Below are 25815 nucleotides of genomic sequence, written 5' to 3' on the forward strand. Positions count from 1 at the left end.
TTCCTTAGCATTGAGAGTACAAAAATATGATTGCAGACAAATTTGGTAATTTTAAATGCATATTGAACAACATTTGCAACATAATCCATTTTCCCAATTTCCTTTAACATCAAATTTAGACAATATACTGTACAAGACGACCAATATATCTATGAGAATTCTGCTTTCAACAATGATAGTTTATAAACAATAATAAAAATTATTAATAAAAATCATTAATGTTTATATCTATACATATATACATATAATTAGATTCCTTGTGGAGTCATTCCTATTGCAAACATCTCCCGTATTTATTAGGAACGGGATTGCTATTCAACATGGGCGCCTCACAAACACATCCGCCTTGCATCGGAAACATCTCCCGTGAATAATACAACTTATATAAACCGTGCATTGGAAATATCTCCCGTGAATAATACAACTTATATAAACCGTGCATTGGAAATATCTCCCGTGAATAATACAAGTTATATAAGTACGGGATAAGTTGCCAATGTAGGATGTGCGTGCGAGGTAGGTCTGAGGCGCCCTGTGTGAGGAGCAGTTCCGGTCTAAAGACCGGCTTTGCTCACTCCCTCGGTCCCTCCTCGGAATAGCGAGAGTGGCTTTGGCTTCATCGATCCGACGCTATCGTTACAGAGTAAGAGAGAAGATGAGCTCTCCTTCGTCTTCTGCTTATTCTCCATCCGAGAAACAAACGAAGCAAGGCTTGGGGTGGATGGAATGGCTGAGAGGGTGGCTTTATTTGGTATATGAAATGCTTTTCCAGAGGATTATGGCTAGCCATTTGCAGAATCCATTGCCTTTGCCTCCTCTTAATGATCTCACTTGCATTGTCACTGGCTCCACTAGTGGTATTGGCCTCGAAATTGCCAGGTAAATCCGTTTGATCCCTATTTGTCTCTTCTACATAATTAGTTAAGACATTTGGGTTTGTTGTAATGAGCTCTTTCGTTTATAATTAAGTTGAATTTTACAAGATGTGTTTTCATTAGTTTGGAAGCATATCTTTTTCTGCTAAGAAGTTTGAAAGTATATCTTGCTTCATCGTTTTTAGTTTGTAGAGTTTCAGATACAAGTTAGCTGCTCTGGTTAAATGTGGCTTCTTGAAGTATATATAACTTAGGTAGTAGGTAGTTCGATGAGTTTTTTCCCCTGTAATTGTTATTGCATATATTTTAGTGCTTTAGATAGTTGCTTATGGGTGGTTTATTACATTTTTCCTTTATGTTTTCCTACTTCTTTGGTTGCTGTAATTCATGCATTTTCCTTGTCTTTCTGTACAGAACTTTGGTGATTTGGTGTATTGGTTTTGCTTTTTTTTTTCTAGTTTATATTGAGTTTGAGACATGTAAGGTTTCTCTTTTGGATATGACGGCTGGCTTTTTTCTAGTCAAGCTGATTGGCCATCGTTTTTGCCATTCTTCTTGAAGCAAGGGAGAATTCCTTGCAGCTTCACTGTGAGATTTTGTTAGGTTACACCCGAGATCAGTAAGGTTGCAAAATGTTCTTCAGAGGAGATATATATGGAGTGGTTGGATAATTACTTGGATTTTCAATATTCTAAGTGCCTGGACGTTGGGCATGGATGGAAGAATTTTGTCTACAATGGTATAAAGGAGTGGTGGAGGCACTTAATTGATCTTTGTGGTTAGGTTCTTTTCTCATGTTTATTCCTGGTATATTTTCGGAAGTATGGATGAGATGATTAACGTTAAAAAGCAGTTTATGAACTCTCTTTGTAGAATTTATTATTTACCGAAATATAACTAGTGACTTGATGATCCAATTTGTTTTCTTGGTTTCACATTTTGCTTCTTTTTATTAGGATTTAAGGGTGGAACAATCTCATATTACCACACAATAGTACCAACTTTTCTGTTTAGATGTCATACCTAATATTTGAACATTGGTTCTCTTGGACTGGATATGAACCTAATCTTCAATGGTCCTTTTATTATGCAAAGTTGCTTAGGTAGTTGTCAAAGCTCTCCAAAGTGTCTCTTCTTGGACTGAAGGATGTATGCTTCATTCTAAGAGATGCTAACCATTTTCTTGGTCATTTGAAGTTTCCCTTTCAATTTGTTAAGAGGACTGATATGTGCAACTCATGCTATGCAACAAAAGGCTATCGGAGGATGGGCTGTGGTTGGACCAACCCCCTGATTGGTTATTGGCTTTTTTGTCTTGATTTGTTGTTTCGGTGTTATCTTTAGGTTGTTTTCTTCCCTTAGTTCCTGTTGGGTCTGTATGGACTATTTGTTTGTTTGATAAATGAATTTCCTATGACCAAAAAAAGAAAATATTGACGTTTTCTTAAACAAAGTGTCCAGTCTTTGGCTTGAACTCACCATTGCACCAAACACTGGCCCCTATATACTATATCCTCCGACACAATTACCTTATATTTTGCTGGTAAAACTCTTCCGTAGAATAGCCTTGATTTTAAGATAGGTTCCTATATCTTCCAACTTAATGGCTGTTGATCGTGTAGGTAGGGATTGAGAGGAGTTGTTTATACTGCAACCTGGCCCTGTTTGTTTAGTTCTTCCCCTCTTTTTCTGGCCCACTGGCCATTCCCTTTTTGGGCTTAGGTTGTTTTTATAGAGTATCTTCTTTGGATTCCCTGCTTTAAGGTACTTTATATTGTCTTTTGATATGCTTCCTTAATAAAATCTTTTATTTTTGATTAAAAAGAAAAGCTCAAACATTGTTATCCACACACTTCATGGTGTACTTGAAATGACCACTGAAAGATCTCTTGAAGTTTTCAAAAGCCTTAAGGACTAGACATCTAGTCTAGACTCTAGAACCAATGAGCTAATATCTGTACCAAGATGGCAAGATGGGCAAGACATATCTTTAAGGGTTCTTTGGTTCCACTCCTTCCTAATTTCACAATAGACTGCTAATGAAACTATGCTTCAAATAATTTTGGTCTGGTTGCTATCCAGGTCACCTCTCCCAAGACCCTAGATAGTTGGGACTAACATTGGGTAGTGGCCTTTTCTTAGCTATCCAACTATCTAGGCCAATGATGAGGAAGGTTGCTAGCAACTAGGAAGCTTGTTCAGATGGATTCTTAGGTTGGCCAACACCATAGTTGATATTCTAGCTAGAAGAGGGGTAAAAGGGTAGTCCTTTTATTAGGTTGTTGGTATGACGGGGTAAGTGTGTGTTACTTGTCAGCCATGAATGATGGCCAATGGAATTTCCATTTTGGAGTAAGATTTATGGCAATATTTAAAGAAAACTAATTAAAATGATTTATTTCTGAATAAGAATTAAGTAAAGGTTCCAACTGTTAGAGGCCAATTTACAAATAATAAACAAATAACTTGCATCCACCTTAGCTTTTTCCCCTCTTCTTAGATCTAGTCTCTTGATAACAATTTAACATGCTATTCTAGATCTTCTTCTCAATATCGTGTCTAATGCTCCATTATTTTTTATCCAATGAAGTTTCTATATAAATCCATATATGGTTTTTGCCCCTTCACTAAGGATAGACAAATCTTGGATAAAATTTTGATGGCTAATGAAGTAGTGGAGGATTTCAAAAGAGTAGGGAAGAAGGGGTTTTGTTTATAAGCTGGATCCAGAGAAGGTGTATGATCATGTAGATTGGGGATATTTGCAATGGGTGATAAAGGAGATGGGTTTTGGGCAAAGATGGGTAAAAGTAGGAAATGGGGTGTCTAAGAACTACTCACTTTTTGATTTTGATTAATGGCTCCCCAAAAGGTTTATGGCATCTAGAGGGTTGAGACAAGGAGATCCCTTGTCCCCAATATTGTTCATTCTTATGGTAGAAATCTTCAACAAATTGTTAAGGCGGGCTGATGAGAGAGGCTTGTTTAGGGGATTTAGAGTGGGTAGATTAAACCAAGTGGTGTCTCACCTGCAATTTGCTGATGATACCTTGATCTCGGGAGAAGTTAGGGATATTCGGGGGGTGAGAATACTTAGGGGAAATTTGGAGATCGTGGAAGCAAAGTGTAGTTTGGTAGTGTTACAAATGGGAGAAAGACGGCTGGAGGAGTGTCACAGTGTTGGGCTGCACAATTTGGCAGTGGCTTTTGAAGTACCTTGGTCTTCCCCTAGGAGGCAATCCTTGTGATGAGTCCTTTGGGAAATTATAATTGAGAGATTCTTAAGAAAATTAGATAATTGGAAAAAGAATTACCTCTCAATAGGTGGGAGACTACCTTTGATTAAATCCACTTTGTCTGACCCACCTATCTACTTCTTGTTAGTCTTTAAGGCTCCCATGAAAGTTGTGCCGAAAAAATTGAAAAAAATTATTAGGGTTTCCTGTAGGACTCAGGAATTGAAAAGAGAGATCACTTCTTAAATTGGGAGCAAGCCATTCCTTTAGGTAAATGGCTTTGGAGATTTCCCAATGAATTGGAAGCTTTGTGGCATTTGGTTATCAAAAGCATCCATGGTCTTCATCCAAATGGTTGGGATTCTGGCCTTGTCAGAAATTCCACTTTAAAAAGTCCATGGAAAGTGTTACAAAACTGATCTGTACTGGCTTCAGCCCTAGATTAGCAGAGAATAATAGCTGAAGGGAGAGAGAGAGAGAAGAGAGAAAGAAGAGAAGAAGAAGAAGGAGAGAAAAAACTGGTTCAAACTTTGAACTAGAGAAGATGTCTTTCTCTAGTTGGCCAGGTATTATTTATATGTTTCTGATTAAAGAACACAAAGACACTTATGCCCCTAATTAAGTATGGGACATAGTACTTAAATCAGAATTAAAATACATTACACCACACTATTAATATAAAATGAAATGACCAAACTACCCCTGTATAGCCGACTCTAACAGAAAGCAATTATGGACTTACTCCCAACCTTCTTGCAATTTACAAGGTATGATGCTATTGCTAAGAACCAAGGTGAAGTTTCGGGAAGACTTGTAGTGGGGAACCATTACCTTTAGTCAAGCTTTTCCACGAATCTATAACCTTTCTACTCCAAAAAACAAACCTATTGCTGACCTAGTAACTCATGATGGAAGAGGGTGGGTTGGGATTTGGGTTTGAGAAGAGCTTTGAGAGAGCAAGAAATGGGTGAGATGACTTCTCTCTCTCTCTTTTTCTCTCTTTTGAAGAAAGTAAGGTATTGTATTTATCAACAAAAAAAGTGTGAAAGTATACAATCTACCCAGGACCCTGTACAATGAGAAACTGTACTATAGAGTGCCCAACAACCCAAATAGCAAAATAACTGAGCCCAACAGGCAATTGCAAAAAAAACTATCCAAAAATAAAATATTTTTCAAAGAAAGTACTTGTATTTAAAATACATATAGAATCCAGTAAGTAACATACAGAGCCCAAAACAAACACCATATTAAAATCCCATTCCTAAAAGCTAAACCCCAAACACATCACATTCGGAAAACCCTAGTTCCTCCAGCTTTCGTCAGAAGTGCCACCACCCCTCGAGTAGTGAGATCCACCATCTCCATTGCGATCACAGCCGTAGCCACCACTGCCACGGCTATATCCACCACTGTCACGAAAACCACAGTAGCCACTGCCACCGCCATAACCACCACCACCATCTCTTCTTGACATTCTTCAACAAATAAGTTTGAATCCCTTAGAAATGGATGAGAAAGTGTGGGAACCTAACTCTAATGGGCTGTTCTCTTGTGCCTATTCTTTCCAAACCTTTCTTCAATCTCCTGAACCAAGCCCTTTCCCTGCAAAAGAAGTTTGGGGCAGCCCTATTCTTCCAAAAGTAAAGGTTTTTTTTTGTTAGGAAGCCTGCCATACAAATCATTAACACTTGTGAAAGGCTTCAGAAGAAGCAGAAGAACTGGTGTCTCTCACCTCATATTTGTGTCCTTTACTTCAGAGTTGGGAAAAACACTAACCATCTCTTGGTGCATTGTACTTTTACAATCCATCTGTGGGCCCATTTTTTTCTCTCTTTTGGGGTGTGTCTGGGTGCCTCCATCAGAAGTCAAAGAGCCGTTTAGCACAAACTGGGTAAATTGCTGCACAAAGAGACATAAGTTTTTGTGGCCATGTGTTAGAGGTTCTGTGCTGTGGAGTATATGGCAAGAAAGGAGCACCAGAGTTTTTGAGGAGACGGAAAGGAGTGTGGAGGAGTTAATTGAACCAACTATTATCAGCGCTCTACCGGGCCTTGGTGTGTAAAGATTTCAAAGGTGTGCGCCTAAATGATTTGTTAGGAAATGGAAATCTGTCGCTGACTTTCAGGGCAGTAAACCAAGGAGGGAGGTCAGTTGGTGTGCTCCAGTGGTAGATAAACTCAAACTGAATTTTGATGGCTGCAGCCTTGGGAACCCATGTAATTTAGGTTTTCGGGGTGTGGTCAGAGATCATAACGGATGTATCTTGCTAAGATTTTCTGGGCTGAGCTAAACTGAAGGCCTTACTTCAAGGTTTGGATTTTGGAATTGATGAAAATAAAGAAATTAAAAAATGTGGAGGTGGAAAGTGATTGTCAAACTTTAATTAGCTGGCTGAAGAAGCAGGAGTTGGTTCCTTGGAGAGTCAGACCTCTGCTGAGGCAGGCACAACACTTGGGATCCTTATTGAATAGCTCATTCGAGTGGGTACCTAGAAGTGCTAATGCCCTGGCTGATTCCTTAGCCCACTTACTAATCTCTTATCCCTTTTGTGTTGTTTATTTGGGAGTCTTTTTGCTCTCTTTTTGGGTGCAGGTGGATAGCTCCTCAGGATGTAGTGAGTTTTTCGGCCCAAATTTTCTAAGACAGCCAACATAAAGAGGAAGAACAATGTGGAAGGCAGTTAGAGCTGCTATGGTGTGGTCCATCTAGGAGGAGAGGAATGCAGGAATATTTAATGAGAAGCTCAGGTCGAAGGAGGAATTTGGGGAATTAATAAAAATTAAAGTGGTTCATTGGATAAAAACCCTTGACATCTTCTAATGTTTTACAGTGGCTGATATAATAAGAGCTTGGAATGAGGTGCCACACTCTTTAAAACAAAAGGAAAGAGAGATGATGGAATGGAAGCCACCAGCAAGGGATATGATAAAGTTAAATTTTGATGGGAGTTCAATGGGAAAACCAGGGATGGCAGGTATAGGTGATGTGTTTAGAGACTCCTCAAGTGCTGGCTATGTGGTCATGACCCATAGGAGAAGGGGACTCATTAAAGGCTGAATTGATGGTGCTGTTACAATGCTTAAAGCTTGCTAAGCAATCCAATTTTAGAAACTTGGAAGTTGAAGGAGACTTAAAAGTCGTTATTTCGTGGATCACTTCTGGTTGCAATATACCTTGGGCTTACATACATGCCTTAAGGGAGATAGACAATCTGAAAAGGGTCCTAATGCTTCCTTTACTTGGATACACAGTACAGATAATGGGATGGCTGACAATTTAGTTATATGGACATTGTTGCTTTCTGTATTTTCGGGTGAATGGATACACAATCTGTTGTATCTTATACCTCCCTTTAATAAGATTAATCCTTTTTGCTGACAAAAAAAATTACAGTACCATTGCGTGTGCACTTATATTTTGTTAATCAAGCGGTTATACACATTGTGATGTATTTTTGTTCATAAGATGAATCAAAATTGTGATATATATATATTATCAGTATTCAACATGGTGATGTAGACATGGGTTAAGGTGGTGGAAAGTATACATGGATGGCAGATAATGGTTGGGATTCAGGAATTCTAGCAAGGGCCACAAGAGCTTCCCCTTGGAGAGCCATTCAAGCCATCTTGCCTTTATTCTCTCCATGGATCAAGTATGACTTGCATTCTGGTACCCTTATCAAATTCTGGGAACAAGTCTGGGTTGGGGACTTCCCTCTGAAAGATCAATTTCCTGGCCTTTTTGCTTTGTCCTCCCTCAAGAATGAACCAATTTCTTCCTTTATTGCTCCTAATTCACCCTCTGAGTTTGGTTGGAACCTAAGCTTGAGAAGAGGTGTTAGGGACACAGAGATTGCTTGTACCATAGCCTTACTTTCTATCCTTGAAGGGGTCTTTATTGATCCATCTAAAGCAGATAGCAGAATCTGGACACTCACTCCCTCGGGCTCTTATACTTGTGCCTCCTTTTTCAAAGCACTATTACCCTCTCATCCCGCTGGCTTTTCTTTTCCTGTTAAAGAAGTGTGGTGTCGACCTATACCTCCTAAGGTTGGGAGTTTTTGTTGGGAAGCCTTCCTGGGAAGAGTTAATATAGGGGATCTACTCCAAAGGAAAAGACCCAAAGCTGTTTGTCTCCTCATTAGTGTGTTCTCTGTAAGTTTAATGGTGAGTCCGGATATCACTTGCTAATTTCTTGTCAGTTTGTTAAAGCTATTTGGGTATGGTTTACTTCTTTGTTTGGATGCAGGTGGACCCCCCTTTGAATGTTCAAAGCTTGTTTTCTTCCATGCCTAATTGGCCAACTAAAAGGGCTAAAATCATCTGGAGGTGTGGTAGAGCTGCTGTATGTTGGACAGTGTGGGAGGAAAGGAACTCAAGGATCTTCTCAAGTAAAGAGAGAGGTATGGAAGAAATTATAGAGAGCATTCACATTAGAATGACACAATGGTTGAGAACACTGGAGCTGTTCAAAGTGTTTTAGGTTGATGAGTTGTTAAGGAATTGGAAGGAGATTGCAGATTGAGGCCTACGTAGAAGGTTATCAAAAGCTTGTTGGAGTCCTCCACCTATTGGATTCACCAAATTGAATTTTGATGGTAGCAGCATAGGCAACCCAGGGCCTTCTGGAATTGGAGGTGTGACAAGGGATGGAACAGGGAACACGTTAGCCATGTACTCTGGGCCAATTGGGGTGGGAGATTCATTGAGGGCTGAGATTCTTGGAGCTATTGAAAGAATTCAAAGGGTCAAGGAAATGAAGATCAAAAAGGTGATTATAGAAGGTGATTCTGCAATGGTGGTGAAATGGCTAACAGAGAACAGTGCTATGACGTGGAAATACAGCAATGAAAAGAGGAAATATAAATGGTTAACCAGGGACATGGAAATTCAATGTAATTGGATAAAGAGAAGTGCAAATGCATTGGCTGATGGTCTAGCTAGGCAAGGGGTAAATAGAGGCACATTATTCTGGGCTGTTTTGTAATCACTACAAGATAGAAAGTTCTTGGGTAACTGGAGTTAAGACCTTTTAGCTCCATCCTGTAGTAATCTTGTTTTATCATTAATAAAATCACTGTTACTGATAAAAAAAAATGGTGATGTAGACACTTCATTTGTAGTATAAAAATCAACTTGCTAATTTGTTCATTAAATCTTTGCGTTAGCCTTATATTGACTTCATCATTGACAAGCTGGGTTTATACGGTATATATACTCCAGCTTGAGGGGGAATCTTGAGGGAATATTTTACTACTTGTTTGCTGCCTTTATTTCTTATTCTTTCTCATGCTCGAAGTAGTATAATTATCTGTTTAGTTTCAGTACTTAAGTTGGGTTGTTTTTTGGGTTTTTTGTTTTATTTTATGATTAGGGATATTTATGCAATCTTCTGCTAATTTATATCTTGATATAAATTATAACCTGGCTGATTTGGAGATTCCATTTTCTCTTTTCAATTGGCAGTTCTTTTCTTCTCTAAACCTGCTTGTATTATTCTTTCCTTTTCTAACCTAATCTGAACACCATATACAGATTTTGTACACAAGTCCTGCAACCTCCTTTCTTTATTGGGGCTTTGGTATTACTAACATATTCTATTTATGAAGTGTGCTGGTTTTTACCCCTGAATTTTAAGGTAGGGTTGTATTATATAGGAGCTTATCTCTATCTTATTTCTTCTCTCTCTCTCTCTCTCTTTTCATTTTAAATTTCATTTTCCTGCTCCATTGTGTTTCTGAATGTTTGATGTAATCCTTGGTTGTTGAAATTGAATTACATCTGAATTAATTCCAATTGTTTTGCTTGCTGTAAATTGAGTTTCTTACCAGTCACATTCAACACAAAGAGGTTTTGGGTGTGATTGTGTATATCAGTGACAAAATGCACCATAAACAAGTAGAAGATACTGAATTCTATGATCTAGTTGTTACCTCGTTTAACTGTAATAAATATTTAGATTTTTTTTTTTGTGGCTATACAAGCTGCTTGTTTCTTTGCCTTTTACAGGCAATTGGCAGAGTCAGGAGCACATGTTGTTATGGCAGTAAGGAAACCTAAGGCAGCTCATGAATTGATCCAGAAGTGGCAAAATGAGTGGTCTGGAATGGGGCTTCCTCTCAATATTGAGGTACCTACTAACTAAAAACTCCGTATCAAGCTCCTCAAGAAAAAAGAATCTAAGAGATCATTGGGTTGTGGAATTTAGCATTAGCCTATTAGTTAATGTATTTATGCATGGCCTGCCAGCAGTTGGGAGTACAGGACAGTCATTCCATGTTTCATACCTGGGATTTTTTGATCAGTAACTAATCAGAAAAGCTTTTCTTTTTTTTTCCTAGGAAAAAAGAGAGCACATTATAAATTTATAATATAGTAAAAAGGGGATGAAACAATTTTCTCGTAAAAGATTCACATCCCAGCACTAGGAAACCCAAAATATTTTGCTTATCAGAAAAGGTCAGCAATATAGATAAATATAAAATTTAAAATATTTTTTGAAAATAGAGTCTGCCCATTTTTGAAATATTTGAGGAGCATTACATATAGCAAATGACACCATCTCTCATTGGTACTGTCCTCTTGGAGCCATAGTTTTCAAGGTGCCAAGGTGAGGCTAGGCGAGAGGGGGGGCGCCTTGTCGCCTAGTTGCCTAGTCGCCTAGTCGCCTAGGCGCCCGCCTAGGCAATGGATTTTTTTAAAGTAAAACCATATATCCTAGGGTAGTTCCCTAGGTTCCATAACCATCCTTCCTTAATAATTATCCATGATTTTCATAAGAGAAGTATAAATTTCATGATTAAGTCAAGAAAATCAACATTTTATGAGAAAAAAAAAAAACAAAGGAAAGAAAATTCAAGAAATATAGGGGCTGAAACCCTACTTTTGTTATAGGGAAAGAAGAAAAGAAAATGTGGAAGAAGAAAATGTGTTGATTAGACAAAATTTTAAGTTCTTCCCTTGCTTATTGGTTCAGGTTTTGAAATCTTTGAGGGTTCAATCAAGGTTCACAATTTCGATACGATATGCCTTATATCGGGTGTATTGTATTGTATCTTTGGGTCCCCGATACACATGTTTATAGGTGTTTTTGGGGACCCATTTTTTAAAATAATATATAATTGAAAAACAAAAAAAATTAAAAATAAGGGGAGTATCGTTATAAGTACCGATAAACCTCTGCCAATACATAGAGGTGTATCGATACTTTCAACCATGGGTTCAATACAGCAGTTAGCAATGTTTGTGTTTATTAAACCTTAGCAGATAGGAAAATAATAAAAAGAAATTAGTATATAAACACATAAAATGAATATTTTAGTTTAATAATGTCAATTTTATAATTACAATGTCAAAAAATTAAAAATATAAAAGTATTTTATAATACAGTGCACAAAACTGCTTGGCGACTGGGTGAGGCGAGCCTCCAAGGGCGCCTTGTCGCCTAAGCATCACCTAGAGTTACCTTGACAATTATGCTTGGAGCATAGAATGCAGTCAAGGGTTTTGACTTTTCTGTGAGTTTTATAAGCCAAAATCTAAACTTATAACCTAATTTTCTGAAGCATCTGACTCCCTGAATTTGCCTAAAGAAAACTTCTTTGTTTTCTATGAAAGAGCCATCAAATTTTAATAAATTTGTTTAATTTACTGAAGTATTCTTGCTTAATGAGTACACCTTGTAGTTGATAACTATTCTAGTCTTGTTCTCATTTTATTTCTAAACGATTTTTTTTTCCATAAAGGCTGGAGTAGAATGTAGGCTTCTTGTTGGTTCATTTAATCCTATTTTAAAGGTTCATGGATTTAGACCTCTCAGAAAAAAGTTATTGGGTTTAGATTTGGAAGTCATTGACATTTCTATATTATAAGGTAATGTTTCTTCTAGTTTAAAAATTGGTGTTGTTTGACAACTCCTTGTGAACGCAATTCTCCAAGTTCCAAAAGAATAGGGATCTGAACAATATCTTCAATTCTTCAGGTTTCTTTTCTACATTTTCTGTTAGCCTAATGACATGCATTCCAAGATATATGGGTGAAAATTTAACCATGAAACTACTTTCTAAAACAAATCTCCATGTATACTAGGGAAATAAAGAACTTTAGGGGGTTCTAAATTCATCTCCCAAGTGGTTCCAAAGGTTATTCCTTTTTTCTGTGTGAGTTGTAATGTCAACATTTTCTCCATTTACTTATTTGATAAAAATAATTAATAATAATAATGTCAACATTGTCTTCTACATAATGAGCACAATTGTATACCATCTAGAGTCTTGCAGCCTAGATCTCCCTTTGATTTCTTGTTTTATGGTCAATCTCCTCATTTAGTGCCCTTGCCAATTGTGTCTGTTTGGCATGGTTGTGTTTGGAGCATTTGCATCTCCCCTCCTTCTTGTCTTTTACCTTTGCTCAATTTATATATTCTTTCTCTTTGTAAGAATCATAAGATTATATTTTTATCAGTAAAAAAGAAATAATACAAACCATTCATATCTTCTATATATAGGTTGTTATAAATCAATCTAGATATATTTACATTTTTTTGGTCATGTATATACCCCTTGTCGTTACCATCAAAGTGATATTACTCCAGTCAAGCTAGTATCTGAAGGGTCACTGACATGCTTCATATTATGGCTATTTCAAGGTGATGGAACTTGATCTCCTTTCATTGGACTCTGTTGTGAGATTTGCTGAAGCATGGAATGCATGTATGGGACCTTTGCATGTTTTGATCAACAATGCAGGCATATTTTCAATTGGAGGTTAGTATAGATGATGTTGTCTCAGTTATTTGGTGTTTGGTGAGTTGGAGACCCATTTTTATGTTTCTCTTCTTATGTTTTTGAGTTGGAGACTCATTGGTTATGACTTATGAGTTGGATTTGAAATGGTATTCGGGGTGTTTTGGTGTGTGTTCTGTGTCTTAAGAGGGGGACATGTAAAGAAATTGATGAGGTGGTGACCTATTTTGATGTTTCTCTTGTTGTGTTTGGCTAGTATCCATTTATGACACTATTTAAAAAACTGACTTTGTTGACATGGGATGGATTTAAAGGAATTTTGGTTGATTGCCCTCTTGGGTTGATAACTTCTACTTGGTTTCTGACTTGCAAACCTGAATGAATCATGTATAGTTCTGAAATTCAATGATTTACATGATGACTTGGTTTCATATTCCATATATTGTGCTTCTTTTTGCATAAATTTATTGAAGGCCAAATATTGTTGTGTATCTTATTTGTCATCAGAAGAAAAACAGCCTTTTGAAATGAAAGGATTGTTCAAAATATTGCAGAGAATTGATTGATAGTAGCAAAAATCAAGTTTCAAGAAGAGAGAAGAGGAAGAAGAAGGTGGCGGCAATGGGGGTTCAGAGAGAGATTTCGAACATAATCTCCTCTTACACCCCTAAACCTATTTCATTAACTTAAACTTTAGTAATTTACAAACAGGCCCCTAGTTGGGCAGATAATAAAAAACATAACATAAGAGAAATAAAGTCCCAAATTGAGGCCCATTACAACAAAGAACATAAAGAGATAAAATAAGACAAACAACCTATGGGCCATTCGGCCCATCTTCTCTACACTCCCTCTCAAGTTGAGCATAGATATCAATCATGCCAAGCTTGCCAGTATCATGCTTAAATTTAACTTTGGGAATGCCCTTGGTGAGGAAATTAACTAACTGTACTTCAAAAGTGATGAAAGCTAGACAAAGTTCTCCAGTAGCCACTCTTTCTCGAATGAAGTGTTTGTCAACTTCAATATGTTTGGTTCTATCATGTTGCACTGGATTGTGAGCAATGTTGATGGCAGCCTGGTTGTCACAGTATAACATCAATGGCTTATCATGCTCAATACCTAGTTCCTCCATCAAGGACTGAAGCCACAACAGTTCAGAAACTCCATGAACCATGGCTTTGTATTCAGCTTCGCCTGAAGATCTGGCAACAACTGATTGTTTCTTGCTTTTCCAAGAAACAATATTACCTACCACCAAGCTACAGTATCTAGAGGTAGATCTTCTATCATCGATATTTTTGGCCCAATCAACATCTGTGTAGGCTTCAAGTTTCATATGACCATGCTTAGCAAATAGAATTCATTTCCTAGGAGAACCCTTCAAATAACATAGAATTCGTTCTACTGCTACCATGTGAGTATCCCTGGGAGCATGCATGAACTGACTAATGCAACTAACAACATATGCAATGTTTGGCCAAGTCATGCATAGATAGAGGAGTTTTCCAAGTAGCCTTTGGAAGACTCCCTTATTTTTCAACAATACTCCATCTGAGGTAGAGAGTTTATGACTCATATCAATAGGAGTAGCAAATGGTCTAGCACCCATCTTTCCTATTTTAGAGAGCAAGTCAAGTACATACTTTCACTGAGAGACAAGGATCCCATCCTTAGACCGAGCAACTTCTATGCCAAGAAAGTATCTCAATTCCCCCATATCTTTGATCCCAAACTCTGTATGAAGGAAATATTTAAGATCATTAATCTCTGATACATTATTACCAGTCACAACAATATCATCAACATACACAATCAGATATACTGCCAAAGATCCTCTCCTCTTCACAAAGAGGGTATGATCAGACTAAGTTTGTACATAGCCAAAGTTAACAAGGGCAGCCCTAACTCTTTCAAACCATGCCCTAGGGGACTGTTTAAGTCCATAAAGAGATTTCTTCAGCTCGCAGGCTTTCCCTTTCATATCTATTTCATACATCCCTGGAGGAAGAGACATATAGACCTCCTCGTGTAACTCTCCATTTAGAAATGCATTCTTTACATCCAGCTGGTAAGGTGGCCAGTCTGAGTGTGCAATTAGAGATAGCAGAACTCTTACAGAAGTCATCTTTCAACAAGAGAAAAGGTCTCCAGATAGTCAATCCCATATGTCTGTGTATAATCTTTTGCAACCAGCCTAGCCTTGTACCTTTCAATGGTGCCATCAACATGATATTTGATGGTAAAAACTCACTTATAGCCTACTGGTTCCTTCCCTTTAGGTAAAACAACCATATCCCAAGTGTCATTCTTGTATAGGGCATCGATTTTTGTTCTCATAGCATCCCTCCATTCTGGAATAGCAAGAACTTTTGACACAGACCTGGGTATTGGGTTAGAAGCAATAGAAAAAAGATAGCCAAAATATGAAGGAGAGAGCAAACTATAAGAAAGGTGTTTGGAAATGCAATGTGTAGTACACTTGCCAGAAGGAAGTATCAAAGAGTCTGTAGCCTTGATGGTTCCTTTGCCAGAGATAGAAGCAAGAGAGCCATTGGCTAGGGTGATTTTGTCACGGCTAGGGAGTAAATCATAAGAAACAAAAAAGGTGGAAAGGCTGAGCATATGATCAGAAGCACTAGAATCAATAATCCAAGGGATCCTACGATTACTTGAGATAGTTGCATGATTAGCGGAAGCCCGTATACCTAAATGAGCAAATGCAGAAGATGTTGAATTTCCTGGAGGATTGGAAGAGGAGGCCACACCCTCTAGGTGACTGATCATCCTTCCAAACTTCTCATACTTTGCCTTCATAGCTGCTAACTGCTCATTAGCAGTCTTTTCTTTAGTTAGACATCTGTCACTATCTGGACCAACAACAATATTGGCACTCCCTGCCTTCATATTATCAGACTTCTTTTGAAAATGAAGGGAAAGAAGTTCATAATGCAATTTCCAGCACTTGTCTTTTGTGTGTTTTGGTTTCTTACAGTACTCACAAATAATTTCTTTCTTCCCCAAGCCAATTGGATTTCCCGTAACTCGCTTAGGTTTCACTTTCATATTAGCAAAGTGATTATTTAGACCAACCCCTTGAACCTGGACTAGTCTCCTACTTTCTTCAATACTTACCAAGGCATAGGCTTGATACAATGAAACACTATCCTTGGATAAGATCTTTTGCTTTGTGATGTCATATTCTGGATTCAGCCCTATCAAAAACTCAAACACCCTGTTTCTCTCAAGTTTCCTGTAGGTCTCGGCACCATTAGTGCTTTCCCAGGCTACAGTTTCCATCAAATCAATTTCTTGCCATAGAGATTTCAGTATTGAGAAATAAACAACTAAAGGTTTCTCCCCTTGTATTAAATTCTTCACATCACTCAACTTGTATGCTCTAGCTACATTTAATTTATGGGAATAGGTTTTAGCAACACTATCCCATATTTCCTTTGCTGAATTCATCCACAAATAATGTTGACTAATTTGAAGTTGCATTGAGTTCACTAGCTATCCGATTACAGTATAATTTTCTTGCATCCATTTTTCATAGGATGGATCATCTTCCGAGGGAGCCTTTTTTCTCCCGGAGATATAACCCCATTTGCCTCTACTAGTAAAGAGTCAACAGAGGCTCTCGGAACCTGTTCGGATTCAGCAACATGCTTGTTTTCAACTCCTGAAGGGTCCATCTTCTAAAAATACTTCAAATATAACTTCTAATAATTTCGAATAACAATCAGTGAAGACAGAAGAAAAACTGTGTTGTGAATCAACCTCTATGCAGCCGTACTTGCTAATTGCGTCACACTTGGAACTCGGGAGAAACCGAGAAAACTTAGCTGCACCTTGTAGGCTTCACAGAACACCAATCAACTTGAGTTGATCTTCAAGATGAAGAATAAGAAGTTTTTAGTCACTAAGCGCCCAAGTCAAACTCCCTGTGGGGCTCGCAATCAAATTTCTCCAGAAAATTATGGTTTCGGGCAACACACTTGAAACTGTCAGCAAGACGACAAAGACAGTAAGTCTCCTCTCCAGAAACCACTAACACCTAGGCTGAAACAGCTTTCTTTAACTATTCATCCGATTCAGTTCTCCATACACACTGCGTATGGGAAAAAAGAGGTGAAAAAGAGAAGAAGAAGAGCCTGCTTTGATACCAAGAAGAAAAGCAGCCTTTTGAAATGAAAGGACTGTTCAAAATATTGCAGAGAATTGATTGAGAGTAGCAGAAATCAAGTTTCAAGAAGAGAGAAGAGGAAGAATAAGGTGGCGGCAATGAGGGTTCAGAGAGAGATTTCGAACATAATCTCCTCTTACACCCCTAATCCTATTTCATTAACTTGAACTTTAGTAATTTACAGAGAGGCCCCTAGTTGGGCAGATAATAAAAAACATAACATAAGAGAAATAAAGGCCCAAATTGAGGCCCATTACAGCAAAGAACATAAAGAAATAAAATAAGACAAGCAGCCTATGGGCCATTCGGCCCATCTTCTCTACATCATCATCATCCAAGTCTTGTCCCAATTATATGCAATTGACTATATGAATCTTGTTCCAGCCTTTTGGTCTGTTCAGTGCCATATCTATCGTTAAATTATGATCCCTTAAATCATTTCTTACTATTTCAATTCGTGTTCTTTTTGGTCTGCCCCTAGCTATATAATGGTAATTAAGAAAATCAATGATGCAAGAGGGATAACAGGAAAACTGAGGTAGCAAGGCTTGCCAGAAAGTCCTATAGCTGAAAAAGAAGAAGAGATGGCAAAAGCAATCATTGCTTGAACCTATTGTTCAGAAAGACCATTAGATGCCTGAAAGGTTTTCCCTGAAAAGGTTGTGGTAGTTCCAGAACATGTCAGTATGGATGTGTCTCATCTATAGTGGCCTGATATGCTTTATAACCTTTCCTCCCATGAGATGATTTGGCTCTATGCTTATTTACCACATGCTCCTGTTTCTTGCAATAAACACAAATTCTGCTTCTTACAGTGCAATGCAATGTGGCCATATCCTTTGCATTCATGGCATTGTTCATGGAAAAATCCCTACACCAACTCCTTTACCCTTAGAAGCTTGAGCTACAAAAGCCACATCAGGTTCTTTCTTTGCTTCAAGCACTGCTTTAGTTTGCACATGGGTTTCTTCCCTCAATATAAGACCCCGATTGAGAATAGTAGCTCAAATCATTTCAAATTCTAGGCACAATTTCATAAGAAACTGCATAACTTTTCGTTCATTGTTAACCTTCTGGTAACTTTTCAGTAAAGGTAGGATCACTAGTGAAATACATCATTTCCTATTCTGTCAAAGAGAGATAAACCCAACATAATACTCGGTAATCTTTTTATCCCCCTGAGTATACATGAATGTGTTATTCTCCAACTAAAGCTTCTGAACCACATTTACTTGTTGATGCACTTCCAAATAATCCCACATGGATTTTTCTGTCTGGAAACCAAAGTTGATATGCAGTGGAAGTATTAACTGATCCTAACAACCAGGATATAATTTTGGCATTCCCACTCCATTTCCTTGGCAGGTTTATCAACCAGCTTAGTCTTTTTTTTTTTCTGAATAAGAGTAAATTTTATTAATTCAGAAACTGATTTAGATTTGTAAGCTCATACAACAGCCATTGGAGAGGCGCGCGCTGCAGCCTCTCCCAACAGATTACAAGGAAACTATAAATAGATTACAGAAATCAATGCTGTGCCAGAACAAATCTTCCCTTGCCCTTTGCTTGGCTAACACATCAGCCACTGTATAGAAATTGGCATATTCATTATTAGTCAATTAATCTTCTTAATTTCATTACCCTGGAATCTCCTTCCTGAATTTACTGCTCTTTTCCCAGCTACTCCCAGTTGGTTCGCAAATTGCACCCCTTGTACAGCAGCTAGTGGTTCTTTCCTAATAGAATCTCCAAATCCCAAAGGACCCGAGTAAAGAAGAACAACCTCTCCAAAAGAAAAAAATAAATAAATAAAACCTAGAGGGCCCTGGATTGCCCATGCTACTCCTATCAAATTTCAGCTTTAGATGGATGGGGGAAACCGCCTTGTGAATACCCTATTCTTAACGGAGGAATATTTCACTACTACTAACTAGTTTCTCCATAAATCATTAAAGGGGAATTGATGGAAAATTTCCAATGTCTTCAATAGGAAAATTCTATCCCTCTCTTGGAAAATTCTAGCACTCCTTGTTGATAAAAAAAAAAAAAAATTCTAACACTCCTTTCTTTCTAGATTGTCCAAATCAAGGCTTCTTGAGCACATCATAACATAATTCTCCCTCCTTTTTGTGCTTCTGCTGGCAAGCTCCAGCTACAGCCAAACAATGAGAGGAGCCAAACCTATAACTCTGCAGAGAACGGACAAGATATTAGTAAGTGGTAACAATCCTCCCCATGAGCTCTACCAAGGGTACACTAGTTGGGAGAAATACAAAGGGAAGGTCTTCTCTTTTGTAAGTTATCTAAAGTGTTTACTTTCCCATGGTACACTTTCCAACAAAAAGCCATAATCTTTGGGGTAACCGGCTTGGATCAAAATTCCTTAAATAAACAAATCAGCAGAAAGTATAAACCGAGAACGTCTCAACACTCCTCATACTAAGTGTCGATGTTGAGCATCCCTAGCTAGAAAAGTAGTCCATCAAAATTTGGTTTAGTCACTCCTTTTGTAAGTACATTTGCTGGCCGATTTTCTGGCTTCACAAAAGGGATACCACATTTCTAGAAGTAGCTTTCTCCCGTATGAAATTCAATTAACATCTATGTACTTGATTTGGTCATGCTGAACAAGACTGTATGCTATATTAATGGTTACTTTGTTGTCACAGTCCAACTTCATAGGTCCATTAGCATCAATTCCTACACACCAAGGAGAATCTTCAATCACAACTCTAAAAATCAGTGAACCATTATCCTATATGTTATTTTAGCGCTAGACTTTGTCCCTATTGACTACTTCTTGCTCCTCCATAACACAAGATTGCTACCTACAAAAGCAAGGTAGTTTGATGTGGAATATCTATCATCAACCTCTTCATCTGTAAATGCTCTCCTCGGTGTATCCTTCAAGTAAGCAAGATTCCTCTTAGTTGCTTCAAGATGAGTAACTTGAGGTTGATGCATAAGAAGTTTATTGTGATGAAGCTTAGGGGTACTTTAAATTTTTTGTAATCAGGGTTAAATTGCAGCATGATTATAAAAGCTAATGATAGAGGCGTGTGTATGACTTCTTGGCTTGCATATTCTTTCTTTCTTTATCTTTTTCTTCCTTCTTTTTTCTTGCACTTTATCACTCATCTACAATTAGTCAACTACTTGGTATCATAACAAGAGCTGGGCATGATGCAGGAATGGAAGCATGGGAAGAATCCATGGGAGAATGAAACCAATCTTGTCAACTTAGATCAAATTAGAGAAGAAAAATCTGAGAATGAAAAGTGTGTGTTCTCTCTTGAATCACACACACGCCTAGAAATGTTTAACTTATATATGAAAGAATACAATGTTAAGGAAAGGGTAGTTATGTCCTTGTCTTACAAGAAAGAATAAAACAAAATATAGTGTACATAAGTTACAATATAAAAGACTGGTCACAAGGGCCAAAAAAGGAAAGAAGATGTAAGAAACATAAATCAGTCTCTATTAGGGGTGTCAGCGGTATTTGAAAATCCGATTTCAAATTGGATATTCGGCATAATCGAATCAAATTCGGATAATTCGAATTTCCAATGCGAGACAGCCGTAGCCTTCTAGTACGATGTGGGAATATTTGTGGCAGACAAAACAACAGAGAAGGAGCTATCGTTTGAAGGAAAACCATAGCGGTCAGGAGGACGAGAAATTCAAGAAGAGCGACGTAAAGGGGGACTAGAGGATGGTTGAGGATCATGGATAGGTGCAGGTGTACTTACAGGATCAAGAGAAGGATGAGAATTCATGGCTAGAGATGATGGATCAACTTCTAGTGATGAAGGGGGTAGGGCGATAGGAGATGGAGCAGCTAGCCTCTTTCTGAAATAGACACGGAGCAACTCTGGAATAGAAGGTGAATCTGAAAACCTTCAAAGTCAAAATAATGCAATATCGAAATGGAAGTAGTAGGCAACTTAACAATGTGGGCAAAAAAGGACATGTCCTCAAGGAAGATAACATTGTGGGATACGCGAACTCAATGAGACTTCAGATCATAGCAAAGGAAGCTCTTATAATCAGGGCTATATCCCACAAAAGCACACATTGTTGATTGGGGAGGCAGCTTTGTGAGTTCATGTGGAGGAAGATGAACAAAACATACACAACCAAAGACGTTAAGAATAGAAAAATCAGGTGAACGGTGAAACAAACTTTGAAAAGAAGAGGTATTATGCAAGACAGATGATGGAAGAATGTTAACAAGGTACACAATAGTTTTGGCCGCCTCTACCCAATATAAAGTAAGAGCATGGGAATCATGAAGAAGAGCTTGAACTATGCTCAAGATATGTTTGTTCTTGCACTCTGCCACTCCGTTTTGTTGTGGAGTGCCAGGACAAGATCTCTGGGATTGAATTCCATTGTCTCTCAATAAAATTTGAAAACCTCCATCAAGGTATTCACCTCCCGAGTCTGAATGGAGAACCCCAATGTTTGCATCAAATTGGTTTTTGATTTTTGCTAGGAAAGATTTAAAGGTAGAAAAAACATCAGATTTGTTTCTCAAGAAATATATCCATGTAAAACGAGTACAATCATCAATAAATGTAACAAAATATTTAAATCCCAACCTAGAAACAACTGGAGACAACCAAACATCACTATGTATTATTTTAAAAGGAACAAGAGCATGTTCAACAACTGAAGGAAAGGGTAAAGATTTAAAGGTAGAAAAAACATCAGATTTGTTTCTCAAGAAATATATCCATGTAAAACGAGTACAATCATCAATAAATGTAACAAAATATTTAAATCCCAACCTAGAAACAACTGGAGACAACTTGAGACAAACAAACATCACTATGTATTATTTTAAAAGGAACAAGAGCATGTTCAACAACTGAAGGAAAGGGTAAAACATGGCTCATACTCAAGCAACAAGAAATGCAAGCTTTATCAACATTATTAAAAGAAGTAGCTTTAGAAGACAAATAACCATCACGAAACAAAGATTCAAGTTTATTTGCATAGGGATGCCCAAGACGCCTATGCTACAAGTGCCATACATTATTTCTACAAATAACCTCAGTACTAGGAGTGGTAGTAAGTAAACAGGATGTGGATGAATGCCCCGATGTCTTTTCAAATTCGAAGGCAAATAGCCGACCCAGTCTACACCCCTTCCCTTTCACCGTCCTACTGTGCTAGTCCTATATCAAATAGCCATCATGGGAAAAGGAAACAATGTTACCATCCTCAAATAGCTGACTGACTGAGATCAAATTCGTTGTAAGTTTAGGAACAAAGAAAGTTTTAGGTAGATGAAAGCAAGAATTGATAGATGTAGTTAAGGACAAATCATTGCAACCAACAATATCCAATTTCTCTCCATTAGCAGTAATAATATGTTTATTCAAGGATTTGGGTTTAATGAACTGACCAGTGTGAGCCCTTGTCATATGGTTAGAGGTCCCGGAATCAATGATCCATAAGTGACTAGGTGAGGAACAATAATAGGATGACTCACCCGAAAGACTGATGGCTGAAAATGAAGAGGAAATAGATGAGGATACTAACTGCCGCATTCTTTCTTCTATAAGAGTCCCAGAATTTTCATCCATTCCTGCTGAAGCTGTACTCCCTTTATCTGCACCTTCAGTTGTTGTCTGGAAAGCCTTGTGTTGATTCTTCTTAGAACTTGAACCATTCCCCTTTGCTAGCTTGGTAGGACATTAAGGAATAATATGTCCATGCTGTTTGCAGTGGGTGTAGAAAATTTTCTTCCGACAGTGTGAGACAACATGTCCGTATTCCTTGCATTCATGGTACTGTACACGGGATAAGTCCTTCTTGGGCTTGGATTTGTTCATCAGAAAGGCTGTCTCTGTTCTTGAATCAGATTTCAACCTCAAGGTCGATTGAGTAATGAGTCTAGTTTCCTCCCTGAGAAGCTCCCCCAAAACCGTGTCAAGTGTGGGAGGAGTGCCCCTACTGAGAATGTTGAACCTTACAATTTCATATTCAGGTCTCAGATGTATCAGAAAATGCATGATTTTCCTCCTATCAAACAGTTCTTTCAGATTTTTAATGCAGCAAGTAGAGGTGTTTTCACCCATGTGAACTAATTCATATTCCGTCCACAAGTTCACGAAACCGGCATAGTACTCCTGTATTTTCTTCTCACTCTGACTATAAAAAAATATGTCTCTATCTGATACTGACGAGAGATGTTGGACTGTTGGTACACCTTTACCATATAGGTGAACATCTCACTAGCAGTTCGATAACTTCTCATTAGAATAGCAATCTCAGTTTCAACAGACCCAAGAAGCCAAGACACCACTTTTGGCATTGTCGATCTTCCACTGTTTCAGCCCCTTAGAATCAGACTCATCTAGTTGTTTTGTGGAACCATTCACAAATCCCCATAAGCCATTTCCTTCAACATAGAACTGGAAATGGAATTTCTAGAAGGCATAGTTTGTTCCATTGAACTTTACTGGTAGAATATCTCTTTTCTCCATGGCCATTTCAGCAATGAGTAAGCAAAGAAAACTAAGAAAATAGAGCAGCCGAAGGTCCAAGTAAATCCAAAACTCGATGGAATAAGTGTGCCCAACCACACGCCACAGAGGAATCAAAATCCAATAAAGAAACCAGTCACACGGTTTTCGAACTAATAACAGTCCAGAAAAGGTAAGTTTTCTGGACTGTCGAACAAGAAGGGAAAAACACCCTTCAAAAGGAATCCGAACCAGAACTAAATTATAGATCTAGATAGATCTGACCTGGGCAACTTCAGATCTGAAGTTTCACAGTGTTTGGAGTAGCCGATTGAGAGAAAAGGAAGAAACCTTATTTCTGATAGCGATCTTCCAGAGAAATAGCAGCAGAGATGTGCAGATCAGTACAGCAACATACGAGATCCAAAACTGAAGTAGATAGGTCGATCTCACAGATCTAAACAGATTTCAATCAAGGACAGGTTGAAAAAATCTGCTCTGGTACCATGTCAAATTAGATCAAATCAGAGAAGAAAAAGCTGAGAATGAAGAGGGTGTGTTCTCTTTTGAATTACACGCCCAGAAATGTTTAACTAATATATGAAAGAATACAATGTTAAGGAAAGGACAGTTATGTCCTTATCTTACAAGAAAGAATAAAACAAAAGATAGTGTACATAAGTTACAACATAAAAAAGTGGTCCCAAGGGCCAAAAAACGGAAAGATGTAAGAAACATAAATCAGTCTTTACAAATCTCTCATGGTTCCTCATTCAATGATGATTTTGTAAATTATAGGTCATTTGAATTTTGGTACTGTTGAGTTTTTTAAGTTTATCTATTTTTTAGTTTGTTTGTGTCTTAGGAAAAGGGTTAATCATGTTAAAGGGTCGATTTAGTTTATGGAGTCTCATTGGATTGCCTTTGAAACTTTGTAAAGTTAAAGGTGCAATCACATCATTTGTATTTTGGCCCATCTTTTAGGGGCCAAAATTTGTCAGATTTATATGATTTTGGTGTCATTAAAGTAATTAAGTTATCTATCTAAAGAGAATAATATCTTTTAAATCCAACATGTTTTGAATGAGTTATTGTCATTTTAGTGATGGCATATCTGTGGGTGAAAGGGTTTGGGTCTTTCTTTTGTGTCACCATTGGAATTGTTTTTGGTTTGCTTGGTAGTAGTAGGCTTGTAAAATTATTATTAAAGTTGGGAGTCTTTATTTAAGTTTCCTTATGGGTTACCTATTGATTTGCTTTAGTTTTGTAGTTAGAATTTACTTGTTTCCTAGTTAAATTGGAGTCTATAAAGAGAGATCTGAGTCCTTATGATTGTTTTATAAATAGAGCCATTGTGATTGAGATAGTTGAATTAATGAAATGGATATTTTTTTTGAGTTGCCTATGGGTCTTCTTCTTCTCTTTCTTCTTTCTCTTTATCTCTTTCTTCCAAGGTTTAAAATGTTGGTGTCAACAATTATAATATAGGAAACGAATCAGAAATGTCATACTGAAATATTTTAGAAATTATTTTTGGTAATAAATAAAAAATGACAATTTTATTAGTAAGACAAGGTACATTGTGAAATAGCACGTCTGGGATCCTAACCCGGTTGGTTCATTTTCTTTTGGTTCCTTTTTCACCTCTTTAGTGTCGGACAATGCCTCATGTGGGTTCTTTCTTGTAAAGGAAGCATGGTGTGCTCCTATTCCTCCTAAAGTTAGTGCCTTTTGCTAGGAACTCTTCCATGGAAGCATTAATACTTGTGATGCGTTTCAAAGAAAGAGACCTATTTGGACTTTATCTCCTAATTGGTGTTTTTTTTTTTTTTTTTTAAATTGAATGGTAAAATTGCTTACCACTTACTAATCTCCTGTCCTTTCGCCTGCTGTATTTAAGAATGGTTTCTTGCTCTTTTTGAGTGTAGGTTGACCCCCTCCCCCATTAGCTCGGACTGATTGTTTGACACAACCCTTTTCAAGTGTCCAAAGAAAAAGAGGTCAAGTGTATGAAATGCATAAGGGCTGCATTCGTTTGGACCAAGGCTCAAAGTATTGGAAATGCCAAGTGTATCAGAAAAGAAATTTTAGGAGTATCATGATATGCCTTGGATACATGTGTATCAGAGAAAAATTAAGATACACATGGATACACTTGAAAATGCTATAGATACTTAAATAAATTATAAATATACATCAATAACATTAAGTATAAGGCCTCAATGAGGTATACATATATTAAATTAATATATTTTAATGGGTTTTATGAAGAAATACATTGTAGTCAATTATA

The 25815-nt window shown here is 37.6% G+C and overlaps 1 protein-coding gene across 1 annotated transcript in view; it reads left to right on the forward strand.

The window, feature by feature from the left end:
• Positions 1-267: 267 nt before the first annotated feature.
• Positions 268-25815, forward strand: part of LOC148843694 (dehydrogenase/reductase SDR family member FEY-like) — an 85185-nt gene continuing 59637 nt past the window's right edge. Inside the window, exons 1-3 of the mRNA XM_088957163.1 lie at positions 268-879; positions 10126-10246; positions 12764-12881. Of these exons, the coding sequence (XP_088813289.1) occupies positions 656-879; positions 10126-10246; positions 12764-12881 (463 nt within the window). The 5' untranslated portion in view covers positions 268-655. The remainder of the gene's footprint in view (positions 880-10125; positions 10247-12763; positions 12882-25815) is intronic.

This window comes from Nelumbo lutea, chromosome 8, assembly GCF_056320005.1.
Source record: "Nelumbo lutea isolate HS-2025 chromosome 8, American lotus-T2T, whole genome shotgun sequence".
Lineage (NCBI taxonomy): Eukaryota > Viridiplantae > Streptophyta > Magnoliopsida > Proteales > Nelumbonaceae > Nelumbo > Nelumbo lutea.